The 20,996-nt window shown below is 33.6% G+C and overlaps 2 protein-coding genes and 1 pseudogene across 2 annotated transcripts; 2 read left to right on the top strand and 1 right to left on the bottom strand.

Moving 5' to 3' along the window:
- Positions 1-4,363: 4,363 nt before the first annotated feature.
- LOC112004411 (large ribosomal subunit protein uL4c-like) lies at positions 4,364-5,021 on the top strand (annotated as a pseudogene).
- Positions 5,022-8,392: 3,371 nt separating this feature from the next.
- Positions 8,393-18,605, top strand: LOC112006015 (serine/threonine-protein kinase 12). Its single transcript, XM_065777306.1, has 12 exons — positions 8,393-8,826; positions 8,918-8,992; positions 9,087-9,182; positions 10,048-10,133; positions 10,225-10,345; positions 11,809-11,888; positions 12,870-12,929; positions 13,102-13,208; positions 13,351-13,436; positions 14,209-14,330; positions 16,981-17,092; positions 18,276-18,605. The coding sequence occupies exons 1-12, from the start codon at positions 8,497-8,499 to the stop codon at positions 18,384-18,386; spliced, it is 1,386 nt and encodes a 461-aa protein (XP_065633378.1). The 5' UTR covers positions 8,393-8,496; the 3' UTR covers positions 18,387-18,605.
- Positions 18,606-19,107: 502 nt separating this feature from the next.
- LOC112004326 (tRNA wybutosine-synthesizing protein 2/3/4-like) lies at positions 19,108-19,656 on the bottom strand. Its single transcript, XM_024036583.1, has one exon. It carries the CDS (start codon positions 19,654-19,656, stop codon positions 19,108-19,110), a length of 549 nt encoding a protein of 182 aa, XP_023892351.1.
- Between the last annotated feature and the right edge of the window lie 1,340 nt (positions 19,657-20,996).

Raw genomic sequence — 20,996 nt, 5'->3', positions numbered from 1 at the left:
TTGTTTAACATTTATTCCTGGACTAAGCATATATAAATGTTCATAATATTCATTACATCCCAGCCTAAAAATTGATCTTTTTGGGCCTTTTGAATAAATTAGTTTCAAACATTCCTGTGACTGTGCATCATCAACCATTAAGAGGTGTGATATCTGTTGAGCATAATACACAAAGTAATAATGGAAGAAGATATGTCATGTCTCTAGCTCTTTCCACTAATTGGTTCATGTACGTAGTGGCATCTTCTTGAGACCACGGGCAACCCATCTTGGCTGTTTAAGCTCTTGCGTGTATCAGGCTGCAAGATAGCACAATAGCCAGATTCTATTTCTTGGGCAGTATCTACTAGTTAAATTAAAAGAACAAGAATGGGAAAGAAGGAATAGGGTGTACAAGAGAATCCCCATTTTTTTTTTTTTTGGTTAAAATAATTCCCATGTTTGAAACACAAAAAAAGAAAGAAAGAAAGAAAGAAACAAAAGAACTTTGTTAGTATTTAACATTCCAATCATTTGTCATGATCTTATTAATTTATGCAATTTGGCAAGCCCTTGGGTTCAAGCATCTTTTAAGTGTGTTTTTATAGCAGGAAAAAATTATCAAAACTTGACTAAATTTAAATTTGAGATATTTTACTCTCAAAGAGAGAGTCAAACTTATTTTAGGGCTTTTTTGAAATGGTTCACCAAAAATTCGAATAATTTGTCATAATCTTACTAGATTATGCAATCTGGTCAGCCCCTAGATTTGGGCATCTTTTAAGTGTATTTTATAGTGGGAAAAAGGATCAAGGCTGGACCTATGAGAATTTTAATTTGAAAGATTTTACTCTAAAAAAGAGAGTCAAAGTTATTTTAGGGCTTTGAAATGGTTCTCTAAAAATTCAAATGTTGACACAGGGTTTTGGGTAAGAAAATGATTTTTCTTTACGTGGTTTCTCGCAAGATCTTTGACCCTTTAGCTCCATTTAATATTTACAATTATTTAGGTTTCAGAGACTAATGCATAACTATATCATTATAGAGTTGTAGATCCTTAGGACTAGTGTTTGATCTAATGTTTGAGCTGTTAAGAACCCCTAAATTAATGTAGTTTCGTATTGAACAAAGTTGAAAGTTGACAGCACAATTCTGACAGAGACTAATAGGAGGATTGAATTAAACAAAATTGAAACTTAGAGAATTGAATTGAATTTTAGGCAAAGTTAGAAGATACAATTTGTAATTTAAAAAAAAAAAAAAGTCATCCCTCAATTGATTCTTTTCTTATTAAAATAAAAACTTATCCGTGATAAGCTGGCTTTACTCTACCCAAATAATCTAAAAGAATCTGTAAAACCATTTGCAAAGAGTCACAAAGTTCTAATTTGGCTTGAGGGAATGAATCGATTAAGCCACCCTCTTTATAAAAAAAATAAAATAAAATAAAATTGAGACAACTTATTTTATTTATTTATTTTATAAAAAAGTTTCAACCTAAGACCAAGTTTAGCGACAAAATTAGTTGTAGCTTAGGCTACAACCTTACTCGATATCTTTTTTATTGGAGGTGAATTTGACAAATCTACCATTAAATTACATCTCTTTCTTATATCCTCTATACTTGCAAAATTTCTAAAAAATTAAAGATCAATAACTATATCATCAATAAATTATTTAAATTGCAAGTTTTTGTAGTTTAAAATTATACATAAAATATAAGCTTATAGATCATATAATAAATAATATCCAATTGACACAAAATTAGACATGTGTATTAAGAGCGTAACATGCATGTCTACGGTTAGATTTTCAAAATATGTAGTAATGTTTATTTTATTGAGTAATGTTGCAATTTTAGGTTACAACCAGTTTTGTAACTAAACTTTGTCATTTGACAAATCCACTATTAAATTACATCTTCTTCTTATATCCTTTGATGTGCATTGATAATAGCTTAATTTTGCATATTTATATCATTATTAGAAAGAATTATCATACTTATTTTGAGTTAATTCATGCATTTTATATTTAGTTTTGGAATAATATCGAATAATCAATTTTGTGCTTAATTAAATCTTATTGCGTGAATTTGTCTTTTGTAGGAGACTAGAATAAAGTAAGTGGATTTGTGCAAAGAAGAAAATTAATGTACTTTACTTTTACAAGGGTCATGATGAAGTTAAAGAATGTCAACCCAATTAAATTTAAGTCTAATTGGAGTAAGGAATCAAAGGAAATTTGCACCGAATCCAAGTCCAATTCGGATTAGGATTCCAGCCTGCACATCAGTTAGTATTTTTGGCATAACTTTCGACTCAGATATCCAATCAAAATGATTCAAGTTAGGCTGAAAAGTTAACTTCAAGGGCTACAACCTTTTAGTTTACCAAAAGTCTGAATTTTGAAATTAAATGAGCCAGAATCGTCGGTTAAGTGAAGCCTAAAAATCTGGGATTTTCTTAAAACGGAAATTCAACTTGTAATAGGATTCCTCGACCTATTTAAAAGCTCTTTAGGGCAAAATTCAAAGAGGGCTGAGGCTAGTGCTAGGGCTGAGAACTGAATGTATAGAGAGCTACGGCTACCTCTTCCATGACAGTTAGTTTTATTTATTTTTCTAGTTTAATATTTAGTATTTTATTTTTATGTTTTCTTTCAATTACCATGAGTAGCTAAATTTATAATTAAAGTTGAGGATGAAACTTTGTTAAGGATTATCAGTAATATTTATGTAATTTGATTTTTCCCACGATAGTTGTTCTTTAATGATTTAAATTGTTTTTACCTCATATCAATTGACTAAGATGAGATTCTAGATATGAGCTCAATCATGTTTTTCTCATGATTTAGGATTTATCTTAATTAATTGAATGCTTGGTTTATTAATTCTTGATTATAAAATTGGATATCGCTTGTGATTTGTCTGTCAATGAATACAATTTATGATTTGATTTATAGAATTGGATATATCTTGTGATTTTTTTGGGTACGGATATAATTGATGATTTGATTTTATACTTAAAAAGCGAAGAAGAACATGTTTTAGATATTTAAATAGAAGTTTCAATGATAATATTTCTCATGGTAGCAAGATTGATTTCTAGATTATCATGTAATGGTTGGAAAAAATTAATGATCATAAATATATGCTGATATGAATTACAAGGCGGATTCCAAAACTTTAATTTCTTTCTCTAGATTGTTTTCATCTCTTTACTGCTTTATATTATATCTTTGCTTAGTTTAATTATTTGTTTAGTTTATTTAATTGCAACCAACCAATTTTTATTAAACTAGATTATGATTAATTTGGTTAAGATTTGATTAATTTTCCTACGTTCATTCAAGTCCTTGTGGGTTCGACCTCATTCTTGTCAAACTATACTTCAGTACAGTTCATACACTTATGAGTACTTTAAAATTTCACATCATCCTTCATGCTTGCAAAATTTTTAGAAAATTAAATATTAATAGCTATATCATCAATAAATTGTTTAAATTGCAAGTTTTGTAATTCAAAATAATGAATAAAATATAAGCTTATAAATCATATAGTAAATAATATCCGATTAACACAAAATTTGACATGCGTATTAATAGCATAAAGAACATGTAATTCAATGGTTGGATTTTCAAAATATAGAGTAATTTTTATTTTATTGAGTAAGGTTGTAGCTTTAGGCCACAACCAATTTTGTAATTAAACTACAATCAGTTTTTTATTTTTATTTTATTATTTTATTTTTTTTATCATCAAACTAAAACACCAATAAGTTTTTGGTGTAAGCGGATATTGAATTTCAGATCTTTTATTTAACTATCAGAGATTTTACCAGTTGAGCTAACTGGAATCCACAATTGAGAAAACTTATTATATTTTAAATAGATATTATTAATTTTATAGGAGAGGAGCAATGGTAGATGACATTTTATCAAGGTCAAAATACAAAACTTACCCTCTAAGTTTCACAATTTTTCATTTCAGTCCTATAAGTTTGGGTTTTTTCATTTCAGTTCTCTATGTTTCGTTCATTTCTAATTAAATCCTTTGTTAATGTGCTGTTAGTTTCTGCTCTTAACCTTTTTTTTTTTTAAGCCAAAATGCAAAGCTGACTCTTTAAGTTTTATCTTTTATCATTTCAGTCCTCTAAATTTGAGTTTTATCTTTTTAGTCCTCTAAATTTTAAATATAGTCAATTTAGTCCTTCGTTTAGTCTTTATTAAGTATTGCCATCCACTTACCAAAACAATGCCATTTTGGATTTTTTATTTAATTTCTTAATTTCCAAAAACTAGAAAACGTTAATTAAAAAAAAAAAAAAATTAGAAACTCAAATCTCTCTCTCTCTCTCTCTCTCTCTCTCTCTCTCCTTGTGTAAAAATGGCAACATTCATAACCATAGCACCATCCTCATCTCTCTAATTCTTCTCCTCTTCATCTTCCTTCCAAACCTTTCTTCTTCTTCTCAACCTTCAGACCCAATTCCCTCAAAACCCAAACTAAACCCCTATCAATCACCTTTGAGCTCACCACCATCCTAGTCCTCTCCTTCACTAGCGATAAAATTGGTAAGACCCACCTTGACCTCAAGTCTGCCCCACCCAACATTGCTCACGCCGTTGTTCATTGAGGCATCATCACTAACCTCCAAAACAAGCGCCGTGGCATTGCCTCCACTTTCACCCGCAACGAAGTTAAAGGCGGTGGCAAAAAGCCCTACCCTCAAAAAGAGATGGGCTAGACACTCTATAGGCCCCTACTCAGGCCCAACGGAGGTGTGGTATTTAGGCATAAGCCTAGAGACTAGACCATCAAAATCAATGGGAAGGAAAAGAGGTTAGCAATATCGACTGCAATTGTAAGTGTTGTAATTAACACGATTGTGGTGGAGGATTTGTTTTGTTTTTCAGTGGGCTTGCGAATGATGGCACAAGCGACATTGGGTTGGGCAGACTTGAGGTCAAGGTGGGTCTCGTCAATTTTACCAGTGAAGGAGAGGACTAGGATGGTGGTTAGCTTATTGGTCTATTTGGATTGAGGGGGAGTAGAGTAAATTTAGCATAAAATTAGCTTATTTTTAGCTAATTCTACTCTATTCCCCTCCACTCCCCCTCCTTCTCCCTTTTATCCAAACAGGTCATAAAGGTGATTGATAGGGGTTTGTTTTGGGTTTTGAGGGAATTTGGTTTGAAGGTTAAAGAAGAAGAAAGGTTTGGAAGGAAGATGGAGGAGGATGAGGGTGGTGCTAAACGTTGCCATTTTTACACACACACACACACACACACACACACACTTTTTACACACACACACACACACACACACACACACACACACACACACACACACACACACACACACACACACACACACACACACACACACACACACACACAGAGAGAGAGAGAGAGAGAGTTAAGTTTCTATTTTTTATTAATTAATGTTTTCTAGTTTTTTGAAATTAAGAAATTTTAAAAAAAAAAAATCCAAAATGGCATCGTTTTAGTAAGTGGACAGCAGCATTTAATAGAAGACTTAACGAATGATTGAATTGACTATACTTAAAACTACGAGGACTGAAATGACAAAAATCAAACTTAGGACTGAAATGATAAAATGTGAAACTTAGAGGGCCAGTCTTGTATTTTAGCATTTTTTTAATTATATTTATTTCTTAATTTTAGAAAAAAAGTTAATTAAAAAAAAGCCAATTAAATGTGCAAACAAAAAGCCAACTAAATATTTGTTTTATATTTAGTTTATGCATTATTCTCTTCCAGCTCAAGTTACTCAAGCTCCTTCTACCTTCAACATTAGTATACACGATTTCCAATCAGCACAATACGAAGGCATTTCCACCATTTCCTCCGCAACGAAAGGTACCTCTTCTCCACTCTCCTCACTTTCACTCTCACTCTCCCTTATTCCAATTCCACTTCCAATTAATCCTAATCTGACCTTAACCTGGTCATGCTCAATCAGATTTCATTAAACAAACAAACTCAACAAATTATCTTATCGCCACACTGCACTAGAAACTTCTCTCAGGACTCCAAATCCATAGATGTTTCGGATCCTTGTTTCGGGTTGGACACGTGTGCAAAGATGGATCAAAAGAACAAGGACGAGTGAAGAATCATCGAATGGAAGCCCATAAATACTTGTTTGCACATTTAATTGGTTTTTTTTTATTAACATTTTTTCTATAATTAAAAAGAAAAGTTAACAGCAAAACCTAATAGAGCATTAACAAAAGACTTAATTGGGAAGAAATAGAAACTAAATAATTGAAATAACAAAACTCAAACTTATATGACCAAAATGAAAAATGATGAAACTTAAAAGACTAAGTTTTGCATTTTATCAAACTTGATAGATATTTTGATTTTTTAAATATTTTTTTTCCTTTTGGCAATTAAATATTAAAAACAAATTGGTAATTATCAAATGCTAGTTAGCCACATGCCTAAAACTTTTAAATTGATTATTATATTAGAAATACTTCAAAATAGGAAAATAGGGATCACCGACGGACATTAACATTTAAAACTCCCTTTCTTCTTTTATCCCAAAAAAAAAAAAAATTTATTTTTTTATTTTTTATAAAATCAATACTTAATTACTTTACGGAAGCAAAAGGAAAAGGCAAACAAGAAACAACCAGGTCCAACTGTCTCAGGCTGAAGAAAGAAAAATGCCCTCCTTTATTTACTCTTGTGACCTCAACGCGCTTATTCGGGTCGGGTCGGGTCGGGTCCTACACCATGTCAATCCTACGGTTCAGATTTGCTTCTCCGTAGACTGGGTCCCACACGCCAGTCTTTTTTTTTTTTTTTGAGAAACTCCACACGCCAGTCTGAAAGCGAATCTTCATCCACACTCATAAATAAAGCTCGCCAACGACTACAAGTAACGAACCTACCTCAAGAAAGTCACGAACAATGTCTGGGAACACACACAAAAAAAAAGAAAAAAGAAAAACACTAATTTTTGCGCAAATTATGAGGGGTAGAGCTATGCCCCCACCACTCAAAACATGCTACGTGGCCAATTACGTAAAAAATTGTGTTAACTATTACCACAACTTGCGCTGCTTCTAATGAATAAAGAATAGTAAATTTATGTAGATCTACCTCTCAACCATTCAATTTGTGTAAATATTTTGGTACTTTTTTTAATTTGGAAAATGCCATTTACACAATATTTTTATAATAAATTATAAGTAATAGGTTATTATGAGGGGTAAAAAAAATAATTTCAATTTTAAATTTAAATTAGAACCAATAACATACGAGTAATGCTACAGACACAAACTATTTTACAATATTTTTATAAACTACTGATATAACTTTAGTAATTTTTAAATAATTATTGCTAAATATAGATGTAATGTTAGTGGTGGACACATATTAGAACTAATAAGAATTTGCCACATCAATAATTTATAAAAATGTTGTAAAATAGTTTGTGAATGTAATATTACTCATAACATATTACCATCTATGATTTGTTTTCAAAATAAAAAATAATATATCCATAATATTTTCACAACAAATTCTAAGTAAAAAGTTGTTACTAATTGTTATTTTTGAGGTAAAAAATTAATTCTAGTATTAGATTTAAATTTGAACTAATAACAATTAATCACGTATGATTTGTTGAGTAAATATAATAAAATACCGACTTATTACTTTTTATTTTATTTCGTTCTCTCGGCACGTTTCCAAAGTCGCAGGGAGGAAAGCGCACTTAACGCGCACTTTAGTCACCTCTTCTTACTGTTTACTCCGAAATTTCCCTCACGCGCTATAAACGCGTGAAACCCCTCTCTCTTAAGTCTTAACCAACAACCGCACTTGTAAATTTAGCCCATTATTTCAATTTCCCTTCCAAGTCAGACTTCAAATTATTCCATTTCCAAAAACTTCTCTCCGCAAGCTAAGCCCAAATTTGTGGCAATGGAAACGAAAGCGGCGGTGAGATTCACATTGGGGAAGCAGTCGTCGATGGCGCCGGACAAGCACGACGCCACGGCGGCGGCGGCGGTGGAGGAGGCTGATGACGTGGAGAGACCAATGGATCCAGAAGTGAGGCTGATGTACTCGGCGAACGAAGGCGACCTGGACGGGATCAGAGAGCTATTGGTAAAATAATAAAAAAATGGTGTAGAGTGAATATTTTATTGAAATATGTTGTAAAATAAATGATCTGATGTGGGTGTTTTGTAAAAGTGGTAGTGTAAAATAGAAAGATGAGGTTTTTTCGTGTAAAATAGACAACAAATTTAGATGAGCTGATGTGAATGCTCTAACGCGCACTTTAGTCACCTCTTCGTACTGTTTACTCCGAAATTTCCCTCACGCGCTATAAACGCGTGAAACCCCTCTCTCTTGACTCTTAACCAACAACCGCACTTGTAAATTTAGCCCATTATTTCAATTTCCCTTCCAAGTCAGACTTCAAATTATTCCATTTCCAAAAACTTCTCTCCGCAAGCTAAGCCCAAATTTGTGGCAATGGAAACGAAAGCGGCGGTGAGATTCACATTGGGGAAGCAGTCGTCGATGGCGCCGGACAAGCACGACGCCACGGCGGCGGCGGCGGTGGAGGAGGCTGATGACGTGGAGAGACCAATGGATCCAGAAGTGAGGCTGATGTACTCGGCGAACGAAGGCGACCTGGACGGGATCAGAGAGCTATTGGATTCTGGCGTCAACGTCAACTTCAAGGACACCGACGGCCGCACCGCTCTCCACGTCGCAGCCTGCAATGGACACACCGACGTCGTTTCGCTCTTGCTTGACCGTGGCTCGGAACTCGATCCCAGTGATTGCTGGGGCAGCACAGTTAGTATAATTAACCAATTAACCAATTAACTAACTAACTAACTGACATCCACAAATTCAGTAAACGTTTTTTTTTTCCTTTATAAAACAGCCTCTTGCAGATGCTGTATATTACAAAAAGCACGATGTGATTAAGCTTTTGGAGAAGCGTGGTGCTAAGCCACTCGTACGTGTTTTTGTTTTTTATTTTTATTGAAATTAATTTCATTGTTTTTGTGTTTTTTGATTTCGAAATTGGTGACTGTGATTTAACTGCTCAGATGGCACCAATGCTCGTTAGACATGCCCGTGAAGTTCCCGAATATGAAATCGATCCCAAGGAAATTGATTTTACCAATAGTGTCGAAATTACCAAGGTACTCTTTTTTTTTTTGTTTGTTTTTCACTGCCCTCTTTTGTTATCGAAAATATTCAAAGAATTACTATTATTTTCGCTGTTTGCTTTGTTTCGTGAACCTGGATAATTTACTAGAGAGCTTGAATGGTTTAAATCACTTTGCTTTTAAGTTTCCACTAATTTCTATGAAACTCGGTACAGTATTTCAGTCAATTTAAGTGGGCTTCTTTTAATATTTGAATATCATTGATTGTCAATGGCCGGTCGGCACATTCAAAATTTTTTATTATTTTTGGTGAAATAGTTTAGGGTTTAAATTGGGTTGGATTATTATAGACTCAATGTTTTAGGGGCTTTCTTGAGAGTGGTGGGAAGAATGTAAAACCCATCTGTATTTTTTCCTTTTTTTTTAAAAAAAAAACATCATTCTATAATTTTTGGAACCTTGTTATACAATTTTGGGGTCCTTTTATTGCAAAACTGTTGTATGTGCCGGGTGCATACGCCCTTTGTCTCACTGACAGGGCAGGACCCACAGGTATGGGTCCCACCTGTCAGTGAGACAAAGGTCTTATGCGCCTGGTGCATGAGATACCTTCTCCCTTTTATTTATGTAATGGGGGCCTAGGTCTATGCCTGGAGCTAGCTCTGTGAATGAATCAAAGTTTTGCTGACCGCTTTTGGGTTTAAATTTGGTAGTCTTATGAAATGTTATTTTCAATTATTATCCTTCTCAAGCTGCAGGAATAGCTTTGTTTAGAATTTTAATAGTAATAAAAAATTTTAGTTTGACCAAATATACTAGTTAGTGTCATTTTGTCTTGTTAATTATCTTCCTCTTGTATTGAATTTACCAATTTGGTATGAAAAAAAAATTGTCTCAGGGAACCTTCCATTTAGCATTGTGGCGTGGCATACAGGTCGCTGTCAAAAGGCTTGAAGAGGAACTGATTATTGATGAGGAAAAAGTGTGGGTTGCTCATGGATTACAAAAGAAAAATTATGCTAAAAATTATTTCCCATATTTTGACGGACTCTTTAAAGCGGTTGGTTTTCTGCAGGAAGTCGTTCAGGGATGAGCTTGCATTGCTTCAAAAGATACGACATCCAAATGTAGTGCAATTTCTGGGTGCTGTCACTCAAAGTAGTCCAATGATGATTGTGACGGAATATCTGCCCAAGGTCTTTTTTTTTCCTCATCCTTTGATTGGTTAGTATATAATAGAATTTTCTGTTGATTTACTCAATAAGTGGCGCTCTCATGATTTTAAGTCGTTTGCATATGTTGAGTGTTCTTATCTTTTATACTCTGTTTATGGATAGAAATTGTACTGCTTGTAGTGATATATGCATATATGAGTTAGAAAGTGTTAGAGAATTAAGAAGAGAGTAATATGGGTTGTACCCTTGTGTTTTATGGGTAGTACTCTTCTAGAACAGGTCAGGAAGTTTCTAGGTAGTGAGCTGTCCCAATCAAGAATATTCATTTTCCTATTGTAATCACATTTTCCTATATAAGAAATGTTGAATAAGAGGGCTGCGAAGAAATATAATTTCCAGGACCTTCTTTCAATATATCATTCTTATTGGCAATCTTGGTGTTTCTAATGGAGATATTTAGGGTTCAAATCCACCCACCCCCAACTATCGATGCATGGAAGAAAAACAGAGAGGAGCAAGAGGAATGAATCTTATGTCTTATGTCATGTCTCCTAAAAAATTGTCCTCTATAGTCTTTGTATGGGGTGTTGCATGGAAAGTGGTTATAGAAGGTTAGAAGCAGTGATCTAAAACATGGAGAGAATTTCTTAAATCGGGCATAGTGTATTTTAAGGCATTGTGAAAGAGCCTTATTTATGGTGATATATCTTAGGAAGCACGGACATGGACATGGGTATGGGTGTGGATATGAAACAGTGACATGAGAAATTTCTGAAAAATTATAACATGAAATAGCTAGTACGATACCGGTGTGGTACGACACTGGTACAACACCCTAAATGAAGTGTTTGTGCTTCCTAGGATATATCAAGGGGCTTGGTCTGTTTGTTGACTGCAGAAGCTATTATTAAATATTTACTGTGTATGAGGGCATTATGGAAAGCTTAAAATGTAATCACTGGTAAGGAGGTTTGGTGCATAACCATTTTTTTGGTCGGTATCAAGGTAGAGGCTCTGCCTTTATGGAAATAAATTGGTGCTCAGTCTGATCAGAGTTGCTTTCTCACCATCTATAGCTGTTGTTACTTATCATCCCTTTATTTAAAGTGCATGGTCCTAAATGAAGCCTGCATGGGCTAAAATTAGTGAACTATTTAATTTTCTATCCTAGATTTAGTCAATTTATTTTGGTCAGCACTACAAAATTTGATTTTGTTCTGTCCTAGATGGCATTTACTATAGCATATATCCTCTTTTTTGTTATTATCATTGTGGAAATTAAATTGTACACAATGTGTTATGCTACACTATGGCAGTGTGCCTTTGTAATCTTGCTTTCCTTTAGTCCTTGATTTTTTTTGTTTGTTTTTAAAGATATGCTTGTAATATGTGTGTTTGTAAATATATAACTGATTGGTGATAATAAAAGTTAAAATCATCATATGAAATTCTTTCGTATAATTATTTTGCCACAATTGGTGCAGGGAGATCTTCGAGCATTCTTGAAGAAAAAAGGGGCTTTAAAGCCAACAACAGCTGTGAGATTTGCACTTGATATTGCAAGGTCTCTTTCTTTTTTCTTATGCTATTGAAGAATTACAATGATTGCTTGTTCTAATTGTTAGTATGATTACAGTAGTCATTTTTAGTGTGAGAATTATAACTAATAGTACATAAACATAGTAACTGTGGGTTTTTTGGTATATTCTATGAAGTGAATGGAGATTTATCTTATTTACTTTTCCACTAAAAGTCTTTTGATTAGTTATCAATTTCACTTGTTTATGTACTGAATAATAGCTAGAGTTGATGTTAAATAGGTAGTAGCTCATGCCTGACTGAAGAAAGCACAAAACAGACACCTCCTTCAAAATTCTACCTGTAATATGTAGAAAATAATCATAGATAACAAAAGATAAGGATCATGACGATGACAAACTACAAGAAAGAGAAGTTTTAAAGAACCGAATAAAGGAAAGAAATATGCCAATAGATTAAGTTTTTTACTGAATTAGTTCTAAAGAAAGGAAAGGAGATATTTAAATTAGATTCTAACAATATATGGATTCTTATCAGTTGGTTGTGCTTATTGTTCAGAAATCACTATCAAATTTCTTGTATTCAGAGAGGCACTGGACTTAAAATTCATTATGGCATATGAGATATGGTCTTTGAAACCCATTTTGGCATCAAGATTGAAACTTGATAAATACCATTTAATTTTTTAAAAGAAAAATTCTTTGTAGATTTTGACACTATTTTTAGCTTCAAGTTTTCATTTTAGGCTCTTCTTTATAAAAGAAATAAAATTGTACTTATATTAAGTTTAACAGTTTGATGATCGAAATGATTATTGCATAACATGTCATCTAACAAAAAGAAAAGGGTATGTGCAAATCACCATTTGATTGATAAACAATTAAGCATTGTGCATTGATCAGTTCTATTTTCTGCTTGTTTCTTGTTTCTTGGCATGGGAACATGATAAACTAACATTTTTTTTTGGATATTTTCCCATGCGACATTGCCTTTGGAAAATTTTCAGGGGAATGAATTATTTGCATGAGAATAAGCCACCAATAATTCACCGTGATCTTGAGCCTTCGTGAGTTTTCTTCTTCAACTTGAACTTTTTTGATTTCATATGTGTAAACACCTTCCAGGATTAGCATTATAATATTTTCAGTTGAAAATCCACTATAAGCCAATTTTCTGAAACTGCTGGCTTTTATTTTTTATTTTTGTATTCTTTATGTTTCTTACGAGTAAGATAACAGAAATATACTGCGGGATGATTCTGGGCACCTCAAAGTTGCTGACTTTGGAGTTAGCAAGTTGATGACAGTTAAAGAAGATAGGCCTCTTACTTGTCAAGAAACTTCTTGTGAGTGATTTCTTTTGATCATAATTTTTCTCAATGTGGTTGAGACCTTGCATGGCTATGAATATAATATTTCAATAAAATGCACACTTGATGAATTTTCATTCGTCATTGCAATGTGTTAGTGTTAATTTGTAATTGACAGGCCGATACATTGCTCCAGAGGTTTACAAAAATGAAGAATACGATACCAAAGTGGATGTATTCTCATTTGCTTTAATTTTGCAAGAGGTAAGAAGTACTCTTGTTCTTATCTTTTCTCATAATGTTTACATGATCTCGACTTATTGTTTCCTTTTTTTTTTTTGTTCTTCTTTTGTAATTCTAGAATATTTCTTCAGGGAATCTTACCCAAAACAGATAATTTTTTGTAAATTCTTAGTTAGGAACTAAAAAGAAAAACTCTATTAATGAAGAGAAATAATACCTGCCTTTCTATATATTCAATCTATATTTTAACAATCTTTTTATGCGATTGATGTTGCTTGCTTTAGCCCAAATGGCACTTCCACCACTTAAGAACAAAATGGTGGGTTAGAGATTGCAGGTTTCAGTCTTGCAGGATGTGTGAGTTATACTACCAACCAACTAAAAAAGAGTGTGTCCAAAGTGCAGATTTATTCCGCAGTTTGGATAGAAACTATTGTGTCTCACGGGTATTCCTTTGATTGTTTAACACATTGAACTTATTTTAGATGATCTTGGAAGACAATTTGCACACTGATTTGGGAAGTGTTGGTGGTCATCTCCTTTCTCTATCACTCTGTTTGACACTGCAATTTCCCTTTTACAACTTTGTTCAGCCATGCTACATATTCATTCCTTCTTTTCTCCTAATTCATTATGTAATAATAAGCTAGAATTCATACTTCGTTCTTTTTAAATGGTAAGTGTGATCAGTTGAGACTTTATGGGGTCTTACTCTTATCTTATGCTTTTTCGTTAAATTCAATTTGGTCATAACAGGCTTGACTAGTGACATTTGCAATATTCTGTACTTCAGATGATTGAAGGCTGTCCACCTTTTTCTGCCAAACAAGAAAATGAAGTTCCTAAAGTATATGCTGCAAAAGTGCGTCCTCCTTTCAATTCTCCAGCAAAGCATTATGCACATGGACTTAGAGAGTAAGTCCTACATGCTTCTCTGATATATTAATGTATGTCAGCTTTCAGTATTTGTTAATGGTAAATGACATAAGTTTTATGCTACCTTATTTCATAACTTGTAAACGTTTTTGGTAAACCTACATTGTGTCCTTCGCTTTCATCAACGAAAAATATAGTTTAGTCCAAAGTTCTTGCTTTGGTAAAAAGTTGACACTTGGAGTGGCATTTTGTTATCAAATATGATGATTATCATTGACGCAGGACAACCAGAACGAAAACTAAACAATAGAAAAATAGAGGGATATGACCTAGGAGTCAGCACCTAGGCCTTGCTTGGAGTCAGCACCAAGCGGGGAAACCACTAGGAGTCAGCACCTAGGGTAGACCTGGAGTCAGCACCAGACCAAAGAAAGACCAAACGGCCATTTTTTTCATTCATCAAAATATCAACTTTTTTCTTCAAGGAGTACAATAAGTTGCTTATAAAGGATTGCTAAACCCTAGTTCTAATTGGCTAGGAAACCCTAATTGCCTTATTACAAAAATAACCTTACTTCTAAATTAAAATACTAAAAGCCCAATAACTAAAAGCCCAATAAACTAATAGGACCTAAAACATAAAAATACAATGGACTTGCAAACATAAATAATACTAAATAATAATCTTCTTTTGTCTCCCTCATCAATCATATTATTCTGTGTGGATTTTGATTTATTATTGCCTTTTACTTATATGAGGGCATGAAGTCAATATGTGAACTATTTGACAATTAAAAAAAAAAAACTAAATAATCTAAATTATTTTTATAAGGTTAGTGAGAAACAGTTAAGTTAAATGACTTGCCAAAAACTTGAAGGTCCTAATTTCCATCTGTTAGATATTACTGCAAATTAGTTTGTAAGAAGATCTCTGTTGGTTGTGCGGCAATTTGTTTTTGGTTTAGGCAGTGTGGCTTTGTCTTGGGTTCAACACAGTATTGGACTCTGGGATTTCCGGGGTGTCTCATGGTTAGGAGTGGAATAGTTTGACCAAAGGTCGAGACACCACTTCCTTTTATTACCCAAAAAAAAAAAAAAAAAATAGTGAGAAATGGCTTGAAGAAAAGTTTAGTGATTAGGCAACATTGGTAGCAGCATAATGGACATCAATATCTATCTCCTGTTTTAATGTTATTTTCTCTCTACTTCTCTCACCGGACTTCTATTTTGATATGTTTGTCCTCCTTTTTTTTTTTTTTTTTTGTCTGACGAGAATTTTCTGATTTAACATGTTGATTGTTTAACACATTGAACTTATTTTAGATGATCTTGGAAGACAATTTGCACACTGATTTGGGAAGTGTTGGTGGTCATCTCCTTTCTCTATCACTCTGTTTGACACTGCAATTTCCCTTTTACAACTTTGTTCAGCCATGCTACATATTCATTCCTTCTTTTCTCCTAATTCATTATGTAATAATAAGCTAGAATTCATACTTCGTTCTTTTTAAATGGTAAGTGTGATCAGTTGAGACTTTATGGGGTCTTACTCTTATCTTATGCTTTTTCGTTAAATTCAATTTGGTCATAACAGGCTTGACCAGTGACATTTGCAATATTCTGTACTTCAGATGATTGAAGGCTGTCCACCTTTTTCTGCCAAACAAGAAAATGAAGTTCCTAAAGTATATGCTGCAAAAATGCGTCCTCCTTTCAATTCTCCAGCAAAGCATTATGCACATGGACTTAGAGAGTAAGTCCTACATGCTTCTCTGATATATTAATGTATGTCAGCTTTCAGTATTTGTTAATGGTAAATGACATAAGTTTTATGCTACTTTATTTCATAACTTGTAAACGTTTTTGGTAAACCTACATTGTGTCCTTCGCTTTCATCAACGAAAAATATAGTTTAGTCCAAAGTTCTTGCTTTGGTAAAATTAAAAAGTTGACACTTGGAGTGGCATTTTGTTATCAAATATGATGATTATCATATTATTCTGTGTGGATTTTGATTTATTATTGCCTTTTACTTATATGAGGGCATGAAGTCAATATGTGAACTCTTTGTCAATTAAAAAAAAAAAACTAAATAATCTAAATTATTTTTATAAGGTTAGTGAGAAACAGTCCTAAGTTAAATGACTTGCCAAAAACTTGAAGGTCCTAAGTTCCATCTGTTAGATATTACTGCAAATTAGTTTGTAAGAAGATCTCTGTTGGTGGTGCGGCAATTTGTTTTTGGTTTAGGCAGTGTGGCTTTGTCTTGGGTTCAACACAGTATTGGACTGTGGGATTTCCGGGGTGTCTCATGGTTAGGAGTGGAATAGTTTGACCAAAGGTCGAGACACCACTTCCTTTTATTACCCAAAAAAAAAAAAAATAGTGAGAAATGGCTTGAAGAAAAGTTTAGTGGTTAGGCAACATTGGTAGCAGCATACTGGACATCAATATCTATCTCCTGTTTTAATGTTATTTTCTCTCTACTTCTCTCACCGGACTTCTATTTTGATATGTTTGTCCTCTTTTTTCTTTTTTCTTTTTTTGCCTGACGAGAATTTTCTGATTTAACATGACTATGGACTGCCAATCAAAGTTGGTCCTTTATAGGAATATTGTCTTTTTTATTGTTTTTGAATGTGGATGGGTGTAAGGTCATAGATATACATCTCATCATTTCTGCTTACAGTTTAATTGAGGAGTGCTGGAGTGAGAAGCCAGCTAAAAGACCAACATTTCGACAAGTCATAACAAGGCTGGAGTCCATACACAACAGTCTTGCTCATAAAAGGCGTTGGAAGGTTTATACACTCTCTCTCTCTCTTTGTGTGTGTGGGGGTATTGGGGTGGTGTAGGTGGGTGGGTGCATGCATGCGGTTAACAGTAAGTTTCATGTTTAAAACTTGATTGGTTCTATGTAGAGAAAAGAAGAGGGAAGAGAGAAAACATGAGAGTTTAAGTGGTTAGCCCTTGTGTCCTACATCCATGGAACAAGAGCTCAAAAGACTACTACATCTTCACTTAGAAAATGATACATTACAATAGAACCCATTTTTATAATGGGAATCACATACATAAATCAATCACAATTTTGATTTGATTGCTTCAATCTCACAATTTCATCAAACAATCAATTTCTTAATTATTCCAATCCCATGATCTTCTCCAAGAAACAATGCCTTGATTTGGTCTTCAATAATATGGAAAGTCTATACTTTCCTACATTTTATAACCAAATAAATTTTTTATGATGTTAACTATTTGAGTGGCCTAAAAAGTTGCATATGCAAAGGCAAAGCACTTCTTTCAATTTCTGGCTGTTGGCCTGTTTGTAAAGTGGGGTCCACAGTCCATGTTTAAATTTGGAAATTGCTAAAGTTGTTATAAATTTTCCACATAACCTTTTTTTTTTTTTTTTTTCCAAAATAGAATTCTACTCTAACCTAATCTAATATATATGTGTGAGAAACTCCCTTCTTGAAACTTGAATTCTGGCCCTTACCTCCCACACCTCACATTTATATTTGTAGAGTGACTATCGCATTAAGGATGTGCGGTGGTTCTTACATAACCTTCACAAACTAATGTGCAGAAAAATGTAATTAGTTGATATCAACAACATAATTAATGTCAAAATGACTTTTTTGTGATTAATGACACTTTAGTTTGTAAAGGTTATATAGTATCCTTAGTATCACTCTTAAAGGTTTTTTAATTTTGATTTTTAATTTTTAATTTATTTTTTTTATGTCTAGGATCGTCAAATAGGCATTCCTTCTTGGTTATGTCAAGCACTAGTTTTTATGGTTTTATTGATTGGCTCATATTGCTGCATGTATTCTATTGTCCTGGCATCTCCTGTGACCCATTTATTATCTTGAATGGTGGTTCTTTCTTTGAATCATCTCACAATCCTGCCGGATAATTGTAAATTTCAAGTCTTAAAGGTTTCCTTTTCTCTTTGTCTCCCTGTAACATGTACAGGTTAGACCGTTGAGATGCTTTCAAAACCTGGAGGCCATGTTAAAAAAGATCATTCCAATGGACGCAGCCGAAGCCGTTCATCTCGTTCTACTGCTGAGAACATATGAATAACAGAGTTCTGCCCGCTTTAGCTTAAAATGTGAAGAAACTTTTTTCCAGTTTGGTGGCAAATGATTGGGTTTATTCAAGCTTAGCATCATTTTCTTATCTGTGTAATCCTGCTTATGGTAGTTGAATCTGAAGTTATCTCATGTATTGCTCAAGGATAATAAAGCTGTTCATGTACATTATGTATGTAATTGCAATATTCTTTGAATTTTGTTGTGCAAATTCACGCACGTGATGATTTTTTTTTTTTTTTTTTGGGGCAAGTCAGTGGTTCTGCACTGATGAATTTTTGATTACTTTAATGGTTTATTTTATTTTATTTTTTTTGAAAGATTTAATGGTTTATTTGGACATAGGTATTTTAAGGGGATGAATATGGGTTTTAATTTTTAGTTCAATGACTTGAATAAAGTATGTAATGATTTTGGGCCATTTTTTGATTTAGTATTTAAATTGATTTTGTTCCTAAGTTAGTCCATGATTTTTTAAAATCGTTTCTAAAATGGTCTCTACCGTCAATCCAGTTATGGAAAAAGCTGAGATGGCAAATGGCGTGTCCTGCTTGTTGACGTGACGCTGACGTGAATAATAGAATATTATTAAAAAATACCATATCAGCATTTTAATGACAAGTCAGCATTTTAATTAATAAAAAATTAAAAATAATTTAAAAAAATTAAACCAAAAAAATTCAAAATCAAAAACAAAAAAAGGAAAAACTTATTCAGATCCTCTCTCGCTCTGTGTTTGTGTCTGTATCTTTTTTTTTTTTCCAGATCCTCTCTTTCTCTGTCTCTTCCATTTTCTCGTTGGCCACATGGACGAGGTACCAAACGAACTCGGTGGTCCCCAACAGAACCTCCAGCCGGATCGAGCAGCGGATTGCGACGATCACGTGCTTGTTGTTCGCGTTGGTTATGTTGGATTCTCTGAACCCAACCGACCTCGCCGTGGAGACCAGAGACTGAGCCGAGGCGAGGTCTTTGCACTCCATGGCGACGATGAGCGGTTCGAAGCGAAGGACGAGTTCGGACTCAGGTTCGGGTTCGGAGCGAGTTGGTGAGTCGAGGAAGAGGAGGGAGATGACGGAGTCGGGATCGGCCGGGTCTTGGGAGACGAAAAGCCAGGAGCCGCCTTTGGATTTTTTGTTGGGTTGGGTTTGGTGTATGGGTTGGGAGAGGATAGAGATACGGCCGGAGCAGGAGCTGGTGGTGAAGTAGCAAGGGTGGTTGTTGAGGGTATTGATGAGAGGGAGGATGGGAGTGTCCAACATGCCCTTCGGTGATTTGTCGATGTCTGAGGATGCAAGTGACTCTAGCGTCGCTGCTTTTTTCTGGGTTTTTGGAGATGGGGTTGTCTCGGTGAGTTTGGTTTCGTGTTTGTGGTTTTTTTTTTTTTTTGATGTGGCTTTGTATATTTATTTCTTGGATTTATTGGGTTTGATTTACTAGAGGTTTATGGGTTTGATTTCTTGGATTTATTGGGTTTGATTTACTGGATGTTTATAGGTTTGATTTCTTAGATTTATTGGGTGACTTATGAGTTTGATTTCTTGGATTTAGTAGGTTTGATTTAATGATGTTTATGGGTTTGATTTCTTGGATTTATTGGATTTGATTTGGGGAAGAACATGAAGCATGAAGTTCATGTCCTGGGGAAGAAGAAGAACAATGTTCTTCCGAAAAATAATGGAAAGTAAACCCATTTTTTAAACTCAATTTTTTAAACTGAATTTTTTTTTTCTTCTTAATTTAATTAAATTAATGTTTATTTATTTTAAAATTTCTAACCTGGATTTTTGTTTTAATTTTTTTATTAATTTAAATCTGACATGGCATTTTAAAAATATTAAAAAAATTTTTTAATAATATTTTAATATCCACATTAGTACTACGTCAACATCACATCAGCAAGTAGGACACTCCATTTGTTACCTCAGCTTTTTCCGTAACTGAGTTGATAGTAGAAACCATTTTAGAAACAATTTTAAAAAATTAGGGACTAACTTAAGAGCAAAATCATTTTATGGACCAAATCGAAAAATGGCCTAAAATATAAAGACTAAAAGTATATTTACGCCTATTTTTTTTTCCTATTAATGAAATTTAAGGAAGGATTTTTAAGCTTTGGAATGATTAAATGTAATATAAAGTATTCTTCAAATCCTTCGATTTAGGTAGCTTACCCTCGCCCAAATCCTTCATCCTTTGGGGCTTGGGCTTGGCTAGGAATTGGCTTTACCAACTCCAACCTATGTTTAAAATGGGCCAACCTGTCCCATAAAAATAAAAAAAAAAGAAAGAAAAAGAAAAAGGGCCAACCTGTACTTGTTTAGTTTGGGCAGTTTTAAGCACTAAGCACAATACAAGTGGACACGGAACTATCTCCAAGTCTCCAACAATTAAACAATTACTAGATAGCTTCCGTGTGATGCGTGGATATTTTGCAAATTAATTTGAAATTTTTTTTATTTTTATGTTTTTTTAAGACCTATTGATAATGCTCATTTTTCTGTATAATATTTATATTTTACCAAAATTTTGCTAAATGTTTTGAAACTCAATTTTCTTAATTCATATTTTATATATATAAAAAATTGTCATAGAATTGATT

Source organism: Quercus suber, unplaced genomic scaffold (genome assembly GCF_002906115.3).
Source record: "Quercus suber isolate HL8 unplaced genomic scaffold, Cork oak 2.0 scaffold_152, whole genome shotgun sequence".
Lineage (NCBI taxonomy): Eukaryota > Viridiplantae > Streptophyta > Magnoliopsida > Fagales > Fagaceae > Quercus > Quercus suber.
The sequence above is the reverse complement of the archived record's forward strand: the minus strand, read 5'-3'. Positions and strand labels throughout refer to the sequence as shown.

What these genes read in the sequence shown, in the direction of transcription:
- LOC112004326 (XM_024036583.1), bottom strand. Translation starts at nt 19,656, where the DNA reads ATGTTGGACACTCCCATCCTCCCTCTCATCAATACCCTCAACAACCAC.
- LOC112006015 (XM_065777306.1), top strand. Translation starts at nt 8,497, where the DNA reads ATGGAAACGAAAGCGGCGGTGAGATTCACATTGGGGAAGCAGTCGTCG. An exon ending in TGACGGAATATCTGCCCAAG is followed by an intron (nt 10,346 to 11,808) that starts GTCTTTTTTTTT and finishes CAATTGGTGCAG; the next exon opens with GGAGATCTTCGAGCATTCTT. An exon ending in TTTGCACTTGATATTGCAAG is followed by an intron (nt 11,889 to 12,869) that starts GTCTCTTTCTTT and finishes GAAAATTTTCAG; the next exon opens with GGGAATGAATTATTTGCATG.